The sequence below is a fragment of the Tachypleus tridentatus genome, chromosome 9 (genome assembly GCF_004210375.1).
Source record: "Tachypleus tridentatus isolate NWPU-2018 chromosome 9, ASM421037v1, whole genome shotgun sequence".
Taxonomy (NCBI): Eukaryota; Metazoa; Arthropoda; class Merostomata; order Xiphosura; family Limulidae; genus Tachypleus; species Tachypleus tridentatus.
In genome coordinates, this window is record NC_134833.1 from 84464700 (window position 1) to 84484056 (window position 19357).

The 19357-nt window shown below is 34.5% G+C and overlaps 1 protein-coding gene across 1 annotated transcript in view; it reads left to right on the forward strand.

The window, feature by feature from the left end:
- Positions 1-19357, forward strand: part of LOC143225650 (disintegrin and metalloproteinase domain-containing protein 10-like) — a 62306-nt gene that overhangs the window by 15274 nt on the left and 27675 nt on the right. The window contains exons 4-6 of the mRNA XM_076455446.1: positions 2197-2480; positions 9230-9559; positions 17645-17840. Of these exons, the coding sequence (XP_076311561.1) occupies positions 2197-2480; positions 9230-9559; positions 17645-17840 (810 nt within the window). The remainder of the gene's footprint in view (positions 1-2196; positions 2481-9229; positions 9560-17644; positions 17841-19357) is intronic.

Here is a 19357-nt window from a genome sequence, read left to right on the forward strand (position 1 = left end):
AAGAGTTTAGTTTGCCTCAGGATGTTTAGTAACAGAATTGCAGAAGGCTATAGAAATATTTGTTTATTGCAGCATTAACCATGAGAAGTTAATGTTTTGTGCACTTGGTTGAAGTAGATTTAACAGATACCAGAATTCTGAAGATTTTATATTGGAGGTAAGAAAGCAGCATTTCAGATGGATTGAGGACTAAACTGTTGATTTGAACTTGCATATAGCAAAGATGTTTGTTCTCATTTTATGAAATGTGTGTAGACTGGTTGATCTGAGAGGTACTGATACAAAAGGGAAGAACAGAGAGAAATAGAACTTTTAAAAGTAGAAATTTTGATCATTAACTCTTATGGATGAATCTTGGAAAGTGATGCACAAGTTACATGCTATGTTTGTTGATAAAGACTGCACTCAGAATAAAACCTCAACAAAATTATGACAGTAGTACTTTCATGACTTGAGAAATCTTCTATAATATGCATCAAAGTAGAAGGTAAAGATTTGGAACAAACAAAGAAGTTTGTTTTTTGGAATAAGGGAAATAACAGTAGTGATGACAAGTGTGAAAAACAGATTAAGTGTAGGATAGGAAAGGCACAAACAACATTTTTCAGTCTCGGAGAATTGTTTTGGAGAACTGAAGGAGAGACAACTACATAGTTGAATATTGTCTGTGTTACTTTAATAGGGTAGATACATGTTATCTGTCTTCTGAAACAAAATTAAAGTTGGAAGCATCTTAAATGTATTGTTATAGATAAATGATAAAGATCACCTCTGTAGAAAGAAAATTTAATGAGTAAATTTTGGTACATGTCAAGGTAAAGACAGTTGCTATATATATGAAGAATGTGTAAAATTCATTACTTTTGGCATGGGATTAGATTTCGAAGAAGGTTAGCAGAGATTCTGATGGATAAAACTGTAGGAAGAAGAGCAAGTTCTTGGCAGGTAGACTAACTTGGTTTGATGATGCTAGAAAACAGGTTGGAAATCAAAAGCTTTTATTAGGGAAGCTGGTTTATAAAGTAAGGAAGAGAAAACAATGGAAAACCGTAGTCACCAAACTGAGTAGAACACCAGGATTAATTAATTATCATTCTTCGTGCTATTTTTGTCTGGACATTAGCATGCATGTGTACATTTGTACTTTATTTATCCATATTTTAAAAAAAACAATATGGGCATAAGGTTTGTATACCAACTGTATTTGGGCAGTTTCTTAACTGTATTAGTTTTGTTTTGAAATAGTTTTTTTGTAACATTTGTAATCTCATGAGAATAACTGTAATATATAAATTGTTTTAATTTATTTGCAATCGCATATATACATTATTTTTTGTGATATTATTTAAAGTTAAAAATATTTTGTGCATTATTCTTTTTAAGGCTGTTAGGAACCTAAAACTAATATTCTGTTAAAACATGAATTGCAAGCTAAGAATTCATGCTACACTAATTAGTATAACATAAACAAAAAGTAATTTAGCAAAGTTTTGAACATGAGGCATTCAAACATTCATTAATACATAGTAAAGGATACCTGTGTTGAAAGAATTAATAGCAATATTTGCATATATGTAACTATTTTTTTACAGTTGATACTGTGGAGTATGTCTATTTCCAACTGGTCATAATAATAAAAAATATGACCACTGCAAAAAATGAAATAACAAATGGAAACAGTCTTAAAGTTTGATTCAAAGTATTTGTGTTGTATTAAGGGTTAAGAACAAAAACATTCCATATTGTGTCCCTGGCTTAGCAGTATTGAAGTCTATGGATGTAAGATACCAAAAAATTGGGTTTTTTACCCTTGTGCAACTTTGTGCTTAACAGCATCCAAATTTAATACTGTATTTCTTGTGTTTTGTTTATTTTTAGGTATTTCAAGGAACCTAAATATATGGAATAAATTAAAAAAACAGGTTTTTTTTTGTCATCTTTGCTCTCTACCAGTTTAGTTTAGTTAATTGTAACTGACATGTTTAGAAAACACAAACATGCAGATAAATAAGATTATTATCTAACCCTGGTATTTTTAAACAAAAAGCAATTACAGTACTGTAGAAAACTGAAAACATTGTATGTTGTAGGTTCTTGCCTCACAGATTTGTTTTAAAACTGAGTGTTATGTGCTGATATCTATACATATTTTTATTGTATATTTAAATACATTTTTGTTCTGTTTCTAATGAACAGGAGAACCTAACACAACTGTATATGGTTCAATAAGAAAAGGAGTATTTGAGGGAAAAATTCACACACGAAATAAAACATATTATGTTGAGCGAGCACATAAATATTTTGGGAACAGCACAAGACCATTTCATTCCATCATTTACACAGCCAATGATGTTAAAGATCCTTTTGCTGCTAAAAGAAAAGGAATTGCTGGTTGTGGTGTTACAGAAAGTGTACTTCAGTGGATGCAAGATGTTAGTAATTCTGCTGATCCAGAAGTAGAAGAAGCTAACTCATTATTAGTAAGTTTGTAAAAAGGAATTATTTAAATTTTAAAATATTTGGTGAATTCTGACACCTATATGTAAGTGTACAAGTTAAATACCTGCTGGAATTACTCTGCCATTTCTTGAACACATATTTTAGTTTGAATGTTTTGTACAGTACCAACAATGAAGAGTTTTTTGTCCTTTATTACTTCTATGTGAACTAGAAATCAGTCCCAAAAATATATATATAAAGCTGAAAATTATGTGAAGAATTGTTGAAGGCTGTGTCATTAAAAGTGTACAAAACTTTTAACATCTTTTTAGGTAATTTGAAGTTGGACTGTTTTTTGCTTATAAGTCAGAAGGTAAAATCACAATCTGGCACAACTTAAGCTGTGCAGGCAAATTTCTTCAGGACTGCAAAGGACACATTAAAATGTCCAACTAATTTTCTTTTCTTAGTATTAATATTTATTTCACAAGTGATTTTGTTAATTTATGTAACAAATATGGTGTTATGTATTTTATAATAGTAAAGGACTATAGTTAGAGAAAGCTGGTTTCTTAGAGAATAATTTTGGTGTTCTTGGGTAAAAATGTATAATAAACTTTCTAAACTGGCAGTTTCAACATTTCACTCACATTGCCAGTTTGTGAGATTATTTTAAATAGAATTGTCACCCTTACTTGTATAATACTTGTTAATTCTCACTAGCTTAGTATGATTTTTTTCCTGCTAGTTTTGAGTGCATTGCATTCTTACAATTTGAATAAATCTTTGTAAATATTTCTGTATCCTGAGGGATGAAGCAATCATTATGTGTGTGATTAAAAATTAAAAGCAAGGATAGATGTGGTATAATGGTTAGCATGTTTAGATTTTTAAACTGGCTTCATGGTTCATGACCTGTTGCCATAAAAACATACTCTATGCTATAACTCTCACAGTAAACTTCCATTGTTTGATCAAACAAGAGCAGTCCAAAATTTATCAATGGGTTCTGTTGACTGACTGCTTTTTTTCTAGTTTATCAGTTCAAAGTTGGGGCTTGCTGTTCACAGATAACCTTTGTATAGCTTTATGTGAAATTTTGAAATATACTAAAAAACCAAATGATGTGTGGAATTTAAAAGCTTGAAAAGGTTTCATCAGTAAAATGTAAATAGGGAGGTAAAATACAATGTAAAATTGAACAGGTGTGAAACTAATCCAGAATGGAGAAACCAGATGAATACTACAATTAACACAGGAAAACCAAGAAAACGTAATTCAGCAAAAATAGAAACACCAGAAATTTGACTTTTGGCTTTTATTAGGAAGATGCTTATTTTGTTATGTATAAGTAGTTTCTACAGTTCTTATGAGAAGTTTTAATCACTGGACTGACTTCTTATTGTAGAAGGAATGTTGACTGTAATTCGAATTTACTTCATGTGTCTGCACATATTGTCTTCATATTTTAGTAAAATACACTTGTCTGTTGTACATAAAAATCAGATGTCACAAAAGTATTTGTACTCAAGATATTTCTGTGAATTAATCAATTTATTCTGATTCAAATTCCCCTTGGTGTGGATTCCTGTACTTGGCAAAGGGACCTCCAAGAGAAGGTTCTGTTCTTTCAGTTTACCTCCTCTGGGATCTAAACATCCACTCATGTTTGCCATGTGTGGTGATCTATGAAGGGCAGGAGAGGATCCTGGTAGTCAATCAGAGAAGCCATTCTCAAGCAACATGTTGTGTTTGTATTCTTTGACCTTGAAGCCTTAAGTACTACATGGAGGTATGGCATTTTGCAAGATCTCCACTCGTATGGACTGGCAATTCTAAGTTTGTGTATGTTCGACACTTTCCAGTTCTTTCCTACAGAAACTGGGAGTCCTCAGTTTTGTGTTTTGTGTTACACTTTTCAGTATAATAGTTAATGCCATCACTGCACAACCCCCTCACTGTTGCAAATGGGCTCTATATCTGGTCAGTCGTTGAACATGAGGTTTATTAAGGGGCAGCTACAGATTGTCCTCAAGCATTTACTTAAATGGACTACAGCAAATGGTTTTACTTTTCTCTCTCTAAAACTGTTTGCATGCACTTTTACCACCAATGAGGAATATCTCCACTCACAAAGTGATGCTGACCAATGTCCTCATTCTGACATTTACATCACTGCCACCAAGGCAGGTTATCTTAATTGCAGAGTATGGCCATACATTCCAGACCCTATCATATGTTTCCAGTGTCAGTGGTGCGGTCACTCGAAGACATCATGTCATGATTTCTTGATGTGTGCTCATTGTGGTGGCAAGGACCATGATGCCTGTGAGCATGAAACTGACCCTTATTGCATCAGTTGCAATGGCTCTCACCCATCCTACTTTCGTTCTTGCTCTAAATGGTTGAAAGGAAAAGAGGTGCAGCATTTGAAAATGATTCAAAATATTTGCCCTGAGGCTCAAAAGTTGCTGTCCACGACTTCATTTTGGAGGCATGCTACTGCACTTCATTCCACTATTATGGTGGGAGTACAGTCAGATCTCTCTGTGCCTCTAAAAGAATTGTTCTCAAACCAAATGAAAAGTCTTTTGATTTCCATCTCTGTTCCTAACATATATTCCAGCAAATCCCAAGATCCACTTCTTTTGGTTTTGGGTATGGGCATTTCTTCAGGTACATCTTTTTTTCCCACCCAATTTCATGTGGGTTTGATACTTTCCCATTCTTTTCTACAGGAACTTGGAGTCCCTCAGGGCAGTGTTTTGAGTGTCACACTTTTCAGTAGAAAGATTAAAGTTATCAATGAACAACTCCCTCCTACTGTTGTAAATGGGCTCTATGTCGATGACTTTCACATCTCATGTCAGTCGTCAAACATGAGGTATATTGAGTAGCAGCTACGGACTACCCTCAGTCGTTTAATGAAGTGGACCACAGCAAATGGCTTTAACTTTTCTCTCTCTAAAACCGTTTTCATGCACTTTTGCTGCTAATGGGGTATTCACCCTGATCCTGAACTCCATATTCATGAAGTTGTGCTGCCTGTGGTCCCTGAGATAAAGTTCTTGAGACTTTGACTGTAAGCTGAACTTTATACCACACATCAAGAAGCTACAGGTCAAATGTGCAAGGCACTGCACTGGGACTTTCTGAACTTCCCCATTTCAGAGCTTATACACATAGTCTCCTGAACTATCTTTGCACCTCCTCCATATGCAACTCTCTTTTTATATGCTTTGAAACTTTGTTCCTTACCAGAGCACCTCACCTGGAATTGTGTTTGCTTTCCTCGGTGGGCCATACTTTTCAGAACAGATGATCTGTCATTGCTCCATTTGGCTTTCATATCCAGATGCATTTGGATGAATTGGATCTGTCCTTGGATAATGTTGCTGTATCCCCTGGTCAGCCCATCCCACCATGGCTTTTTACAGTCCCCAAATGGACCTATCTTTAAGTCATCTGAGAAAAGCAGACACTTCTGATCGAAAATACTGTCTGTTATTTGTTGAACATCTTTCAAACCATCCTTTCATTCCTATTTATATAGATGGTTTGAAATCAGGTGATTGTGTGGGCTCTGCCATGGTCTGTTGTGGTTCAGTGGTTGTTTGCAGAATCCCCTCTACAGCGTCTGTGTTCACTGCTGAACTGTATGCCATTTCTCTTGCCCTGGATCACATAGAAGCTAAGCAGTACTCAAATTGCACTAGTTATACTGACTCACTTAGTTCTCTACTGTCCCTGGAATTGCTTCATGTTAGTTCACACTCTGTTCTCACTGATATTCAAAACCAACTGGCCCATGTCTCTTTAACATCGACTTCTATCCAGTTTTTCTTGATACAGGACCACATTGGTATTCACGGGAACAAGCTTGCCAGACACCGCATCTATTTGCTCTGGCACTATCACTGCTGTGCCTGTTCCATACATGGACTATGGTCCTGTATTTAAGGCTCAGCTCCATGCCAGTTGGCAGTCGACTTGGAGTGAGCAACGTAAAAACAAGCTTTTCCAAATAAAACCCTATATTAAACTGTGGCCATCTTGCTTTCATAAGGATCGGAAAGAGTAAGTTGTTCTCTCTCAACTACATTGGTCACAGTTTTTTTTAACTGATCGTTTTTCTTTTTTCTGAGACTGATGCACCAGTGTGTTGTCTGTGAAACACTTGGGTCACAATGAACCACATTTTACTGTCTTGCTGTCATTATGACTCTCAACGATGGCACCATTTTAAACATGTTTTGACCTAAGGTTTATCTGTAACGTTAGTGTTATTGGCAATGGTGATACTGTCCACCTTAGAAATGTTTTTAGTTTCTTAAAGGCCATTGACTTTTTTAATGTCAGTTAAGTTTTTCAATTTATACATTAGACCTTTTTTAATATGATTCCCTTTTAAGAATCACTGTCCATCTGGTTCAATTTGAAATTAGAAAATGGCAGTAAAATCAAATAACTCGAAACCAGGACTGGAAAGGCCAACTTCAGGTGACTAACACCGCTGTTTGAACTACCCATTCATCATTCTGGCAAGTCAATTAAAATTTTGCGACAAGTCTTCTAAAACTTTTATTACTTTCCAAAAAACAGCCATAATGTCAAATAATTTGGAACCAGGACTGGAAAGGCTAACTTCAAATGACTAATGTTGGTTTTTGAACTTACCTGTTAGTTTTCCTGGTGAGTTATGATAATTACAATTATGCTACAAAAAGTCCTTTACAACTTGTATTACTGTAGTTTTTCTCTTACCACTGTAGACAAGATGTAAACATTGGTTTTAATGCTATTTGCTTTTTAATTCAAATATTAAACTTTGTTTTGCCTTAATTTCCCTTTATGAATTTTACTAATTTTACTTTAATTTTAACTTTTTACTGGATGTTTGGTGCAGATAGCCTAGTTGCTTTGCACCATAAAACATCAAACCAACCAACCAACCAGTCCACCTCATGGGGAGCAGATTGATGTTCTATGCTGAAGATATATTGTGCCTTCATTTGATAAAAACTGGATTGTGGGTCTCTGATCTATGGCTCTGCCAGGACTTCATCCTTGAAGATGCTGGACCCTGTTCACCATTAGGTGCTTTGTCTCTGCATTGGGGCTTTCCTCACTTCCCCAGTCCAGAGTTTCTACACAGTATCATGAACCTCCTCTACCGTCCATCATTTACAGTTGTCTCTACTGTATGCTTCTAAACTTCAATCCTTACCACAGTATCCCAACTAGTGTTGTGTTTTCCTTCCTCAGTGGGCCATGCTTTTCCAGAACAGTTGGTCTGCTATTGGCTTTTTTTGCCTATGTATCCAGGTGCAGTTGGATGAATTGAGTCTTTCCTTGGACAACATTGCTATATCCACTGGTTAGCCCATCCCACCATGGCTTATTACTGTCCTCAAGTGTGACCTTTTTTGAGTCTTCTGAGGAAGGTGGATATTCCCGATTTTGAAGTACTATCTTCTGTTTGCCAAACATCTTTCGAATCATTCTTCCATTCCCATTTATACGGATGGTTCAAAATCAGATAACTCTGTGGGCTATGCCATGGTTTGTTGTGGTTCAGTGGTTGTACACAGAATCTCCTCTACAATTTCTGTATTCACTGCTGAACTGTATGCCATTTTTCTTGCCCTGGATCACAAAGATGTTAAGCAGTACTCAAATTGCCCTATTTATACTAACTTGCTTATTTCTCTACTGGCCCTGGAATTGCTTCATGCTCATTCTCATCCTGTTATCACTGATATTCAAAACCAACTGGTCCATTTCTCTTTAACATCTACTTCTTTCCAGTTTTTCTTAATACCAGGCCATGAAATGGGCTCTTGACACCACAACTAAATCTGTCTGCTCTGGCACTATCACTGCTGTGCCTGTTTCATACATAGTTTTTAACTCTTCATTTTCTTTTATCTGGGAGTGATACATCAATGTGTGACACTCAGATTACAGTAGTTCACATTTTACTGTAATGACTGAATGACGGCACCATTTTGGACATGTTTTTGCCCACAGGTTTACCGCTGATGCTTGACAGCATCATTGGTGATAGTGACACTGTCCACCTTAGTAATGTTTTTTATTTTTTATGACCATTGGCCTTTTTAATGCTATTTACATTTTTGATGCAAAATTTGGATTTTTTCTTAACACAATTCTTTTTTACAAATTTTAATAATTTTACTTTATTTTTAATATTTTACTGGTGTTTGGTACAGATAACTAGTTGCTTTGTGCCAAAAAATGCAACCAACTGATCAAAATTCTGATGCATTAAAGTCAAGATGATGTTAATGTGAGGAATAAAATGTTTTGTTTATTGTACAATGTAAATTGGCAGAACATCTGAGAGGTATACATAGATTTTTTGTTTGTTTTCAGTATCCTTGATTTTTGGTATTTTCTATAACGTGAACAGTTGCAACATGAGTAATGCAAAGTTAAATGAATAGTTAATAACTCTTAAACCAAATATAATACCATGTTGAGTGAGACTCTTGAAAAGGTTATGGCTTGTGCACTTTTTGAATCTTATCTGTCCGCATAAGGTCAGTAAGAATTTTAACAGTATACATACTTATTTTAAAAGTGATTAATCCTACATTTCTGTCATATTTACTTGCAAGTTTATTCTTGGATTTTTGAAACTGGGAGTCATTCTAAGGGTTCCTCAAAAATATATTTTGGGTTTATTTAATTTTGAATTTGTTTCTTTTCAACATGACATTTTATGCTCTAAATATTTAGAGAATTTACACTTTTTTACCTTCTTCAGCATACTGTTAAAGCCAAAGATAACAAAAGACCTAAAAGGTCTGTGTTTGAAGAGAATAATTATCACAACTTGTATACTAGAGAAGTTCAGTGGAGGTCACCTCCTCGTTCCCAGCCCACAAGAACCCCAGATAGAAGAGCGTGTTCTTTGTATATTCAGACAGACTCTTTTCTATGGGAGCACGTGAAACGTCACGAATCAAGTGATACAAAAGTTAAAGAGGAAATTATTTCGCTTGTAGCACAGCACATCAATGCAGTAAATCGTATATATGAAGATACAAATTTTAATGGATATACTGGAATAAAGTTTGTTGTTCAGAGAGTAAAGGTAAGATATGCTTAATTTTCTTAATACAGTCATTTCTGAAAATAAACTAGATAGTTATCAGAAAATTAGTCTTAATTTATTTTTAAATAAATAATTACTGTTTGATGTAGAAACAATTTTACATAAAGTTTGTGAAATAAAAGTTTCAAGTGTGATTAATGACAAAATAATTTTCAATGATAAGAGACATTTGTTCTGTATTTACAAATTTTTACCATGCTTTTATAAGTAGGGCTCTAGTTTTATTGGTTTTAACTTGCAATAAATGCTGAAAATGGCTATTCAATTTCCCTTAACTTCACCCTCTTCTCATTGCAATTGTTTGTCTCTCCTTCTAGACTTACATTTAGCATTGTTTTATTCTGATTAGTTTAAATGCATCATTTTTGTTGCCTGTCAGCACTTATGATGCATTGTTTTATTCTGATTAGTTTAAATGCATCATAAGTGCTGACAGGTAACAAAAATTAATCACACCTGGAGGTAATTTTATACACATAATGAATTATAGCAGACCTTGCACAGAGAACTGTGGGATAAAGCTGAAAAATAACTTATTTTGCAAATCAGGATAAGCTACCTGGTTTTGATAATTAATAAAATGAAAATAACTAAAAATAAATGTCTAAAAGAAAAGATTAATAAACATCATGAAACAAAAAGTTAGTGTAAATCCCATGTCAGGCTCACATTACAATTCTCCACTCAAAAATTGCATAAAATGTTCTTTTACGAGTTGCTCTGATAAAACCACAGTGGCAAAATGTTGGCTAAAATAAAAGTTTAATTTTTATGCAGAAAGTAAAAATGTATTATATATACATCTTTTATTATATTGACTGTATTTTAAGGTATTAATACATCCATTTCAGTGACTTGTTTGATATGCTGTTTATTCTCTTTTTTGTTCAGATATCACTTTAACTTGTCTGAAATAGTCAGTCAATATGTAGAAACTGGTAATTGGTTTAGGTTGGTGTTTTAACATTTATATATTTTCATGTAGGACATTTTATCTGCATTCAGTATTTGCTTGGGAATATGTACTTTTTTATTCTAAATTTATATATTTAGATATTAGTAGAAGTTTTCTGTCAGTTTAAGACTGAGTAGCCTTTAGATATATAAATAAATGAGTTTGCTCTCTGAATATTTTGTAATATTTAGTGTTTATATGTACATATATTTTTAAGTTTGTAGTAATAATTATTTTGCATTTCAGGTGTATAATTTTCCTTTCACAAACACTGAACAGTCATTAATTCTTACACAGTTGTTTCTACTAGAGTAGAGTGAAATGCACAGTGTGACAGTGACTTTTATTTAATTGTCATGTTTATTTTCTTTATTCTAAACTTGTACCTTAGTAAAATAATATTCTATAAATCGTTGTCATTAGTTTGCACTACACTAGTCACCCTATAGAATAATGCTGAGAACACAAAGTAGTCGTAGTAGTACGTTTTGTCCCAGTTATCTTAAATGTGTAAAAATGCTTGTAATTGTAAGGATAAGAAAAAATCAACAAAAATCTTTAGGTGAGAAAAGTGATAAAGGTAACTGTTTCTAGATTTTTGAAATAAATTTATGTTAGCAACTACCCTTTCATTGCTTTATAACAGGAATTAAAATAATAGAAATCAAAATATATGAATATTTGCAACATGTTTTGTTATCTTGGTTTGGTGTTGGGGTAAATCAACTTGCTAATTGCTGCACTAAAACATAACATAGTTTGTTCTTCATATTCTTAAGAAAAAAAAATTCTTGTAGGTAAATAGAGAGTGTCTTGAATTAAAAGATAGAGCACTGGCCTTGTTAGCTAGAGAGTCTGGGATCAAACGTGGTTCCAGTTTCTTTTTAATTAACAGCATTACCTCTCCACCAACAGAAGAGCACTACTATTATGTGACTCCTTCCATGTGCACTACAGAACTATCACTTCTGTGATTTGGCAGCTGACAATTTCAGACATTCTTTTTTACATTGTGCAATTACCTTGGAATGGTTTACTGATAGATTGAGCAGCATGTAGGCCAGCTTCTCTCATGTACTTTTGTCCCACTTCCTCCTGAACCTTTCAGGTTGGGCAAGGCTGAAATCAAATTATTCTGGCCATCTTACCTGAGCTCAATTTTATTGCCCTAGCCTCACCTTCATGACCATATAAAGGTACTTTTCTTCTATTTTCCTTTAGTGGTTCTGCACAGGAGCCCTGAGGAATTTTCTGCTAAAACCCTCTCCATCCTTACTTCTTGTTGGCTTGTCTGTCCTCTTTGGCTCTTACCCTTCAAACATGGTTTCTTTTTAGGCTATTGAAACTTCTTGGGTCTTGACCCATCTCCAGACTCCTCATTTGAGGGACCTCTGCATGGCAGTATTTTGCAGCATTATTGTTGGATTCATTTCCTGAGTCTGTGGGGTTATGGGTGGCATAGCCCATCAACATTTTACCTTTACTAACTTGGTAGCTCATTATTCAGTTAGAACTGAATGCAGCATCAATTCCTGTCCCCCAACTTTTCTCTTTCTGTACTACCCTTCTGTGGTGTTATGGTTCAATGATTATCTCAATGATGCATAATCTACTAACAACAGTACAGCTGACTGTGGTCAGTTCAGTCCCAGGGGTAGGCTCGTTTTTTCAATTTCATACGTCAGTGATGACCTTTTCTTGTTGATGTTAAGGTTCACAATATGCTTTTGGAAGGAAACACTATTTCCTTTCTCTTTTTTCTCCATTATTAGTGTTCCCATTACCTTCTCTTCTCCTCAGTATTTCTTGACACACCAGCATCTGTCAGATGCAGTACAGGACCTTATTACACAACAACCTATTGAGCCTGATTCACTGGGGTTTTACTCCTGCCTGTTTATGGTTCCAAAGAAAATCAGGGACTGATGTTCTGTCACTGATTGATCCTATCTTAGTCAGTATGTTTACACTCCTCACTTTACCATGGAGACATAGCATTTTTTTCAGTAAGCATTTTCTTTAGGTTTTTAGATGATCAAAGTGGATATTTCCAGTGCTTACTTGCAGTTTCCTGTTCTGGAGCATTCACATTCATATATTTGGTTTATCTATCGGGGTTGTGTACCAGTTACACACCTTACTATTGGGCATAGCTTCAGCACCAAATGTATTTTGTTGTGTTGTTCTCTCCTTTGCTCAGTATTTTTTTGCTGTGGGGTTATGCTTCCATGTTTATACCAGACAAGAACTGGCCTGTCTCATCCATGCTCCTGACTAAAGCTGCATGGATGGACTGGTTGTTCCAGTTGGAGAAATATTTCCTTTATCCTACTTAATACCTTATCCATTTGAGTGGTTTCTTCAACACCTGTCTCAGTCAGGCCTAACCTTCTTCTCTCTGGTTCCAATCATTTGAACGGGCCATTCAGAAAGCCCTCATTTACAGCTCACAAGGTTCTATCACTTTTGGAGATGTGATTCTCCATGACCCCTCACATATTCCTGTGTGGGGCCCATATTATTTAGTGGGTCTTTCATGATCAATAATCCCTTGGATATTTCTATACATCCCTTCCTGCATCCCTTATATAAATTCATCATAAGGAAATTTACAATTAAAGTAAAGAGTCTGACTCTGATATTATGATTAAAATAATGAAACTGTTCTAATGCACCATTATTCACAATATTCTGTTACAATCAACTTGTAAAATAACTTGGAATAAATCGACAAACTCTTTCAGTGCAAATAACTAAGCATTCCTCAGTTATGCTTCCAATAACATTAATAAATCATTTATTTTGTATCATTTTCATCATATTTTAACCATGTTATTCAATGCTAGGAAAGATTGCAATAAATTACTTGTAGAAAACTTAAGTGAGAAACAGACAGTTCTATCATAAAGGTAGTAGTGTAACTCCTATAGCCCTTGGAGATTCTGCTGGCAGTGATGGCTGCTTTTTTTTTTTTTTTTTATTGTGTGCTTTCTACTTCTATTGACTTCATTCTTCAGCTGTTGTCTTTTCTTGACTTCTTGATCTCTTTATAGCTTCAAAAATGGATTTTTTTATAGTCTTTCTGGCATTCTTACAATCTTCCAAATGGTGGATACAACTACCCTCAAGTAGATCTGATATTTGATTATTTGTTTTTCTTTGATTGTTTTGTAATTCTCAAAACCATAACAAAAACTTGTTCATTTGTTGCAGATAGTCAGTAAATCATCACTCTTTTTACTTGTATCTGTAAACACCCTTTTGATATAAATGTTGTATCAAAGTTTCAACTTATTACTTTGTTGGAAATTTTGTTTGATATAATGCAAATATTTCCTGTAGCAGTACCAATTCGAAGATAATGATCTAATTTCCAGTCTCTTTAATGGTGCTTTCATAACTTCAGTAGCATCACTTGAAGATAACATAAACAAAATTTTTTTTGACATATTTCCATTCTTGGTCAATGACCATTATATAATAGTTTTTTATGCCTTTGGGAGCTTGTATCACACTTCTCTTTACTTCATATACTTGCTCAATACCTGGAACATTTGAAATGCCCAGAAATGTCACAAAGGCTTTTCTTGCTACCAGTGCTTCATCCTGTGCCATCTGTCCTCTTTCTTCATGTCTGGCTTTTGTCAGATCCTTCGCGAGGAATTCCAGGTTCACTCACAGAGTAGCTTCGCATTTAGTCCATTCCATTCACCCTTCTTCTTTCATTGTCTATGAACACAAATGGAATATTTATCACTTCTTCTACTCTATCCTTTATCTAGATTGTACTTTCCTCCCTGAGACCTCTGTGGCTTGAGAAGATAAGTCCTCCTTGTCCCCTGTTTGCCTATCCTCATCCTGATTCAGATAGACAGGATTCCATCCTGTTCATGCTCACCATTGCTGTATTGCTTGCACAGCTTCCTTCTGGGTCCTTGTTCCCATTTTTTTTATCCTTTGGTAACTTGCATTGTCCCATGATTATTTGCCAATTACCCTAACCAGTTGGGTTTGACATTTCATCCAGTTGGTTTGTTTCTCCTTGTCTCCTTCCCAACCTGATCTTTCATGTTTCATCACACCCAATTCATCACTTTCCCTTCTCCCTTGCATCTCATTTTTGTGAGCCATTGGAAAAGATTCATCTCACACTACATACAATACATAGCTGTTTCTGCTTCCTTCTGGTATTGCCTGCTGCCTGTAGATATTTTACAGGCTTTGGTAACATAAGTCCTTACTAATGTTTTTTTTTTTTTTCCAGGAACCCCTGCTTCAGCATCACATTGGGTCCACACTGTTTGGCAAGTGGTGCCTGACTAAATATTTTGTCTGTACTTGGATTGGGTTCCACTTAGTTTATAACCATTTGGAGACACTGTAAGCCATGTTGATTCATGTACAATTTCCATAGCTAGATACAATCACCCTTGAGATAGGGTGTTTCACAAGATTACTAGAGTGTAAATTCCTTGTGATAATTGCATCGTAACATGCCTTTCCCTGACTATACCACACATGGATGACATGACTAAAGCAAAATGGGACTGCTGTTCTTCCCTGCCATGCCTAGATTGAATAAATTGGTGTGGTCTGTTTGTAAAAACAAGGTTTTGTGATCACCAATTGTACTGTCTCAGATGTTGCAATCCCTCCAGACTCTCCACTGGAATTTTCTCCCCCTTCCTCCCAGTGATGCACAGGAGTTCTTACCACTTACCTGTTTCAAACCAGTGGGGTGGTTATCCATTGAGGCAGTCGGCTGTATGGGTTCTACAAAGATGGCTATAACCATTCAGTTTAGAGTAGGGCAGTGGTGTTATGCTAGTGTTGAGGGAGTTGCAAAATTCTCTGGATTAGTAACTAATTCCCAGAGTTTTGATGCCTAAATGCAGCTCATTTTGATTTGAGTGCTTTTCTCCAACCCTCCTGGAGGGGATGTTTGTACCAAGCAAGAGAAGTTTTGGAGACCAAGTGTGAACCAATCACATAAGCTCTCAACAGGTTTTGGGTTGTTCATCTTCTCAACTTGTGTTGTGGGTCACAAAGTGTCTACATGGCATCTCTTTGCTTCTGTCCTGGATTTCTCATTGTTTGGTATTAAAGTTGTTACTGGTTTGAAGTCACTTTGGCTGAGTACATGTGTTGAACTTCCTTCAAATTCTTGATGACACATTTCTGGATTTAGGCTATCCCATGAATTCTTTGAGTTGAATATTAGGTTCCCTCCTGACTCTTGGACTTGAGGTGAAAAATAGTATGATCCTTGTCCTACCCTTGTGCGTATGTTGAACTCAGTAAGTGAGGTTTTGGATGTAGTTGATTTACTGAGTATGGTCAATCATGATCTAACCAATCTGTACCAAAGGACACTTCCTTGGAAGCCCACTTTTCATCATGGAATTGAGTTATTCTGCTTTATATTTAAGATCATATTGCTAAAATATCCTTTTCCATACATATGTGCTGCCTTCATGTTCCACCATATCTTATTCTCCAAATAGTGTTTATCTTCCTGACAAAGAGATGCGTGGCTCAGGACTCTTTTGGAGGGGATATGCCTGTACTTTTTTCACATAGGTCCCTCCTTCATTTCAATGTGAGATTCAAGTTAATTTTGTGAGTTGAGGGAGTATAGCTTATTCAAAGTTATAATTTTCCTAAATAAAAATATAATTCTGGTAGATACTCCCTCCACTCATATTTCCCACCCATCAACCTCAGAATTTTATGGTACTTGTGTCTTCTACCAAACTTCAAAGTAGTAGTTCAGTAGTGACATGTAGAGGGAGTCACATGCCTTGTGTGACATTAGTACTCTCCTGTTGGTGAAAAGGTGATGCATGATGATTTCCGTGAGAGACATATTGAACCTTTGAATTCCAACAGAGGGATAATGAAGACTTGTGGAATGCATTTCAGAAAACGTTCATGTACAGAGGACAGCAAAAAATGAGAAAAGTTAATTTTTTGAATAAAGTACTGATTAAAAATACATTTTCATTTAGGATAATTTTAACTTTTATGTAAACTTTATTATCAAAAATTAGTTTAAATGTATCCCTTTTTTTAGCTATAGAAAAATCTTGGTTTTTCTACATGTACATTATTTTTCCAATGTTGGAATTTTTTGGCCCTCTTACTATAAGTGAACCATGGCTTATATATATGTAAAAACAGCTCATTTGGGTTGAGAAAATTTATTAAGTAGAGGAGCGAACAACATTTCGACCTTCTTTGGTCATCGTCAGGTTCACAAAGAAAGGAAGAGGTAACTGACCGGAAGCTGATCACATGTTTGAAAGGGGTTGTGTAACTGAATGTCAGAATGTAGAGGGCATGCTTAGATGTTCAAATATATAATTTTATATTATTTATTTTATTATTATTATTTATTATATTTTTAAATAGGTATAAAGGTGTTCCTTTGTATTGGTTTATTTTGGGCTTGAGTTCTATAAGTAAAGCTTTTTCCAATTTTGCATTAGTTTATGTTTGTTTCTTTATTTAGTATTTGGGTGTTTTCTATGGTTGTGTTATGTTTATTTGATTTGCAGTGTTTGAAAACGTGTGAAGGTGACTTTTTTGTGTTTTTTTAATCTGGTTTCCATTTTTCTACTTGTTTCTCCAATATAGAAGTTGTGGCAGTTATCACATTGTATTTTATAAATAATGTTGGTGTGGTGTTTGTCAGTGTAGTTTTTACATAGTATAGACCTCAGTTTTGTGCTTGGTTTTTGAATAAATTTGGTATTAACTGGAATGTCATATGCTGTATACCATATATTCCAGACATCAGCAGAAAAATAACCAACATTTGGCCAAAACTAGTGACAAAATGTGTGGTAAATACATAATTAAACCATCATACAACAATTTAAACATCTATAATATATAATAAAAGTATAAAAAAATTGCAAAACAAATCCATTGAATAACAGTGCTTCACACTGAGTGTTTTAAATGGTGAAAACCTAAATTACTGAATAGTATGAGGCTAAACAGTGATTCCACTGGTACTATGAAAATAAGTCATTCATTTCAAAGGTAATATTGTTTTGTGTAATTACAAGTATAAATATGTGCCTTTTGTTTTTTTTTCATTATAGATTAATGATTCCTCTGCTTGTGATACTTCTATTAAGAGAAGAAGCAATCCCTATTGTGTTCCCAACATTGATGTGTCCAACTTCCTGAATCTAAACTCTCAGACTAATCATGATGAATTCTGCCTTGCATATGTTTTTACATATAGAGATTTTTCTGGAGGTACTCTAGGTTTGGCATGGGTTGCTTCAGCTTCAGGTATGAATGTTCTTACTTTACACGTTTTCTCACAAATATGTTTAATTTTTAACTGTTGAATACATTTCGTTTGCAAGTTCTAAAGAAAAGGAAAAGAACATTAGAACACAAAAGTAATGGGCCCAGCATGGTCAGTTAGTTAAGGCGCTTGACTCGTAATCTAAAGGTCGTGGGTGTAAACCATCGTCACACCAAACATGCTCGCCCTTTCAGCCATGGGGCATTATACTGTGACAGTCAATCCCACTATTCATTGGTAAAAGGGTAGCCTAAAAGTTGGCAATGGGTGGTGTTGACTAGCTGGTTTTCCTCTAGTCTTACACTGCTGAATTAGGGATGGCTAGGTCAGATAGCCCTTGTATAAATTTGAACGAAATTCAAAAAAACAAAGTAATGTATGTATATGTAATTTATTTTGCTAAAACTTCAGTAAGTAATTTACAGTATGTATTTCTTTTCACAAAGATTAACATTAATTCAATTTCTTACTTTTATATTTCCTGGTTTATTCTTACTTTTTATACATGCAGGTATATTTTTTTTTGTTTAACTTAATTGATTGTTAAATTTTTCATAAGTAGACTTACAAAAATATTGGCAAATTCTTATATATTTAATGGAACCTCACAGTGGTATGTTTGTGGACTTGCAATGCTAGAAATTGGGTTTTGATACTACTGGTAGGTAGAGCACAGGAAGCCCATTGTGTAGCTTTGCAAATATTCAATGCTTAACATATATCTTATTTATTGTAACAGTACTATAACATTTAATTTACAACATGTAACATGTAAAGTGTAACTTGTGTTTAATGTATGACATGGAATGTGAAATAAAACAAGTTTAATAATGTCATTTTCTACATTATTCTGATTTAGATATTTATGTAAAATGATATAATTAAATTTTTGTTTAGTTACAGAATTTTTTATTTATTTAAGGTACAATTGTATTTAAATTGTACCTGAAAGAATGTCTTGTTGTTATTAGCTGTGTAATTTTTTCCCAGTTTCTTTACTCTTAGTATAGCTTAATGGTTAGTGTGTGCTGGACTGTGGAGCTAAGGTTTACATCTCATTAGCACCAAAAACAGTCTTAATCTACACTTTGTGGTTATGGATGCACTATAAGAGTGATGGTCAAAACCCACTATTTTCTCTGACAGTATCAGCCCCACAATTGATAGTGGACTAGCTGTCTTCCTCTTTGCCTATAATTTCAAAACTATAACTAGTTAGCACAGGTAGCCCTCGTAGCTTTTAGTAAAGTGTAACAAACACACAACCCGATTTTTCTAGCAACAACAGCTTTAATATTACTTTTGTCTTGAAGTTTCAGTTTATTTCTGATAGTATTACTACATTATTTTAATATTTTTTTATTGTTACAATATCGATTAAGTTTGATTTAATTGACACTATTTGCATTGGTACTTTTTTCCCTGCAAACTGCATTAGCAATATTACATACATATTGTGAAAAATGAAATGGTTCAATTATATACACATAACATGCTC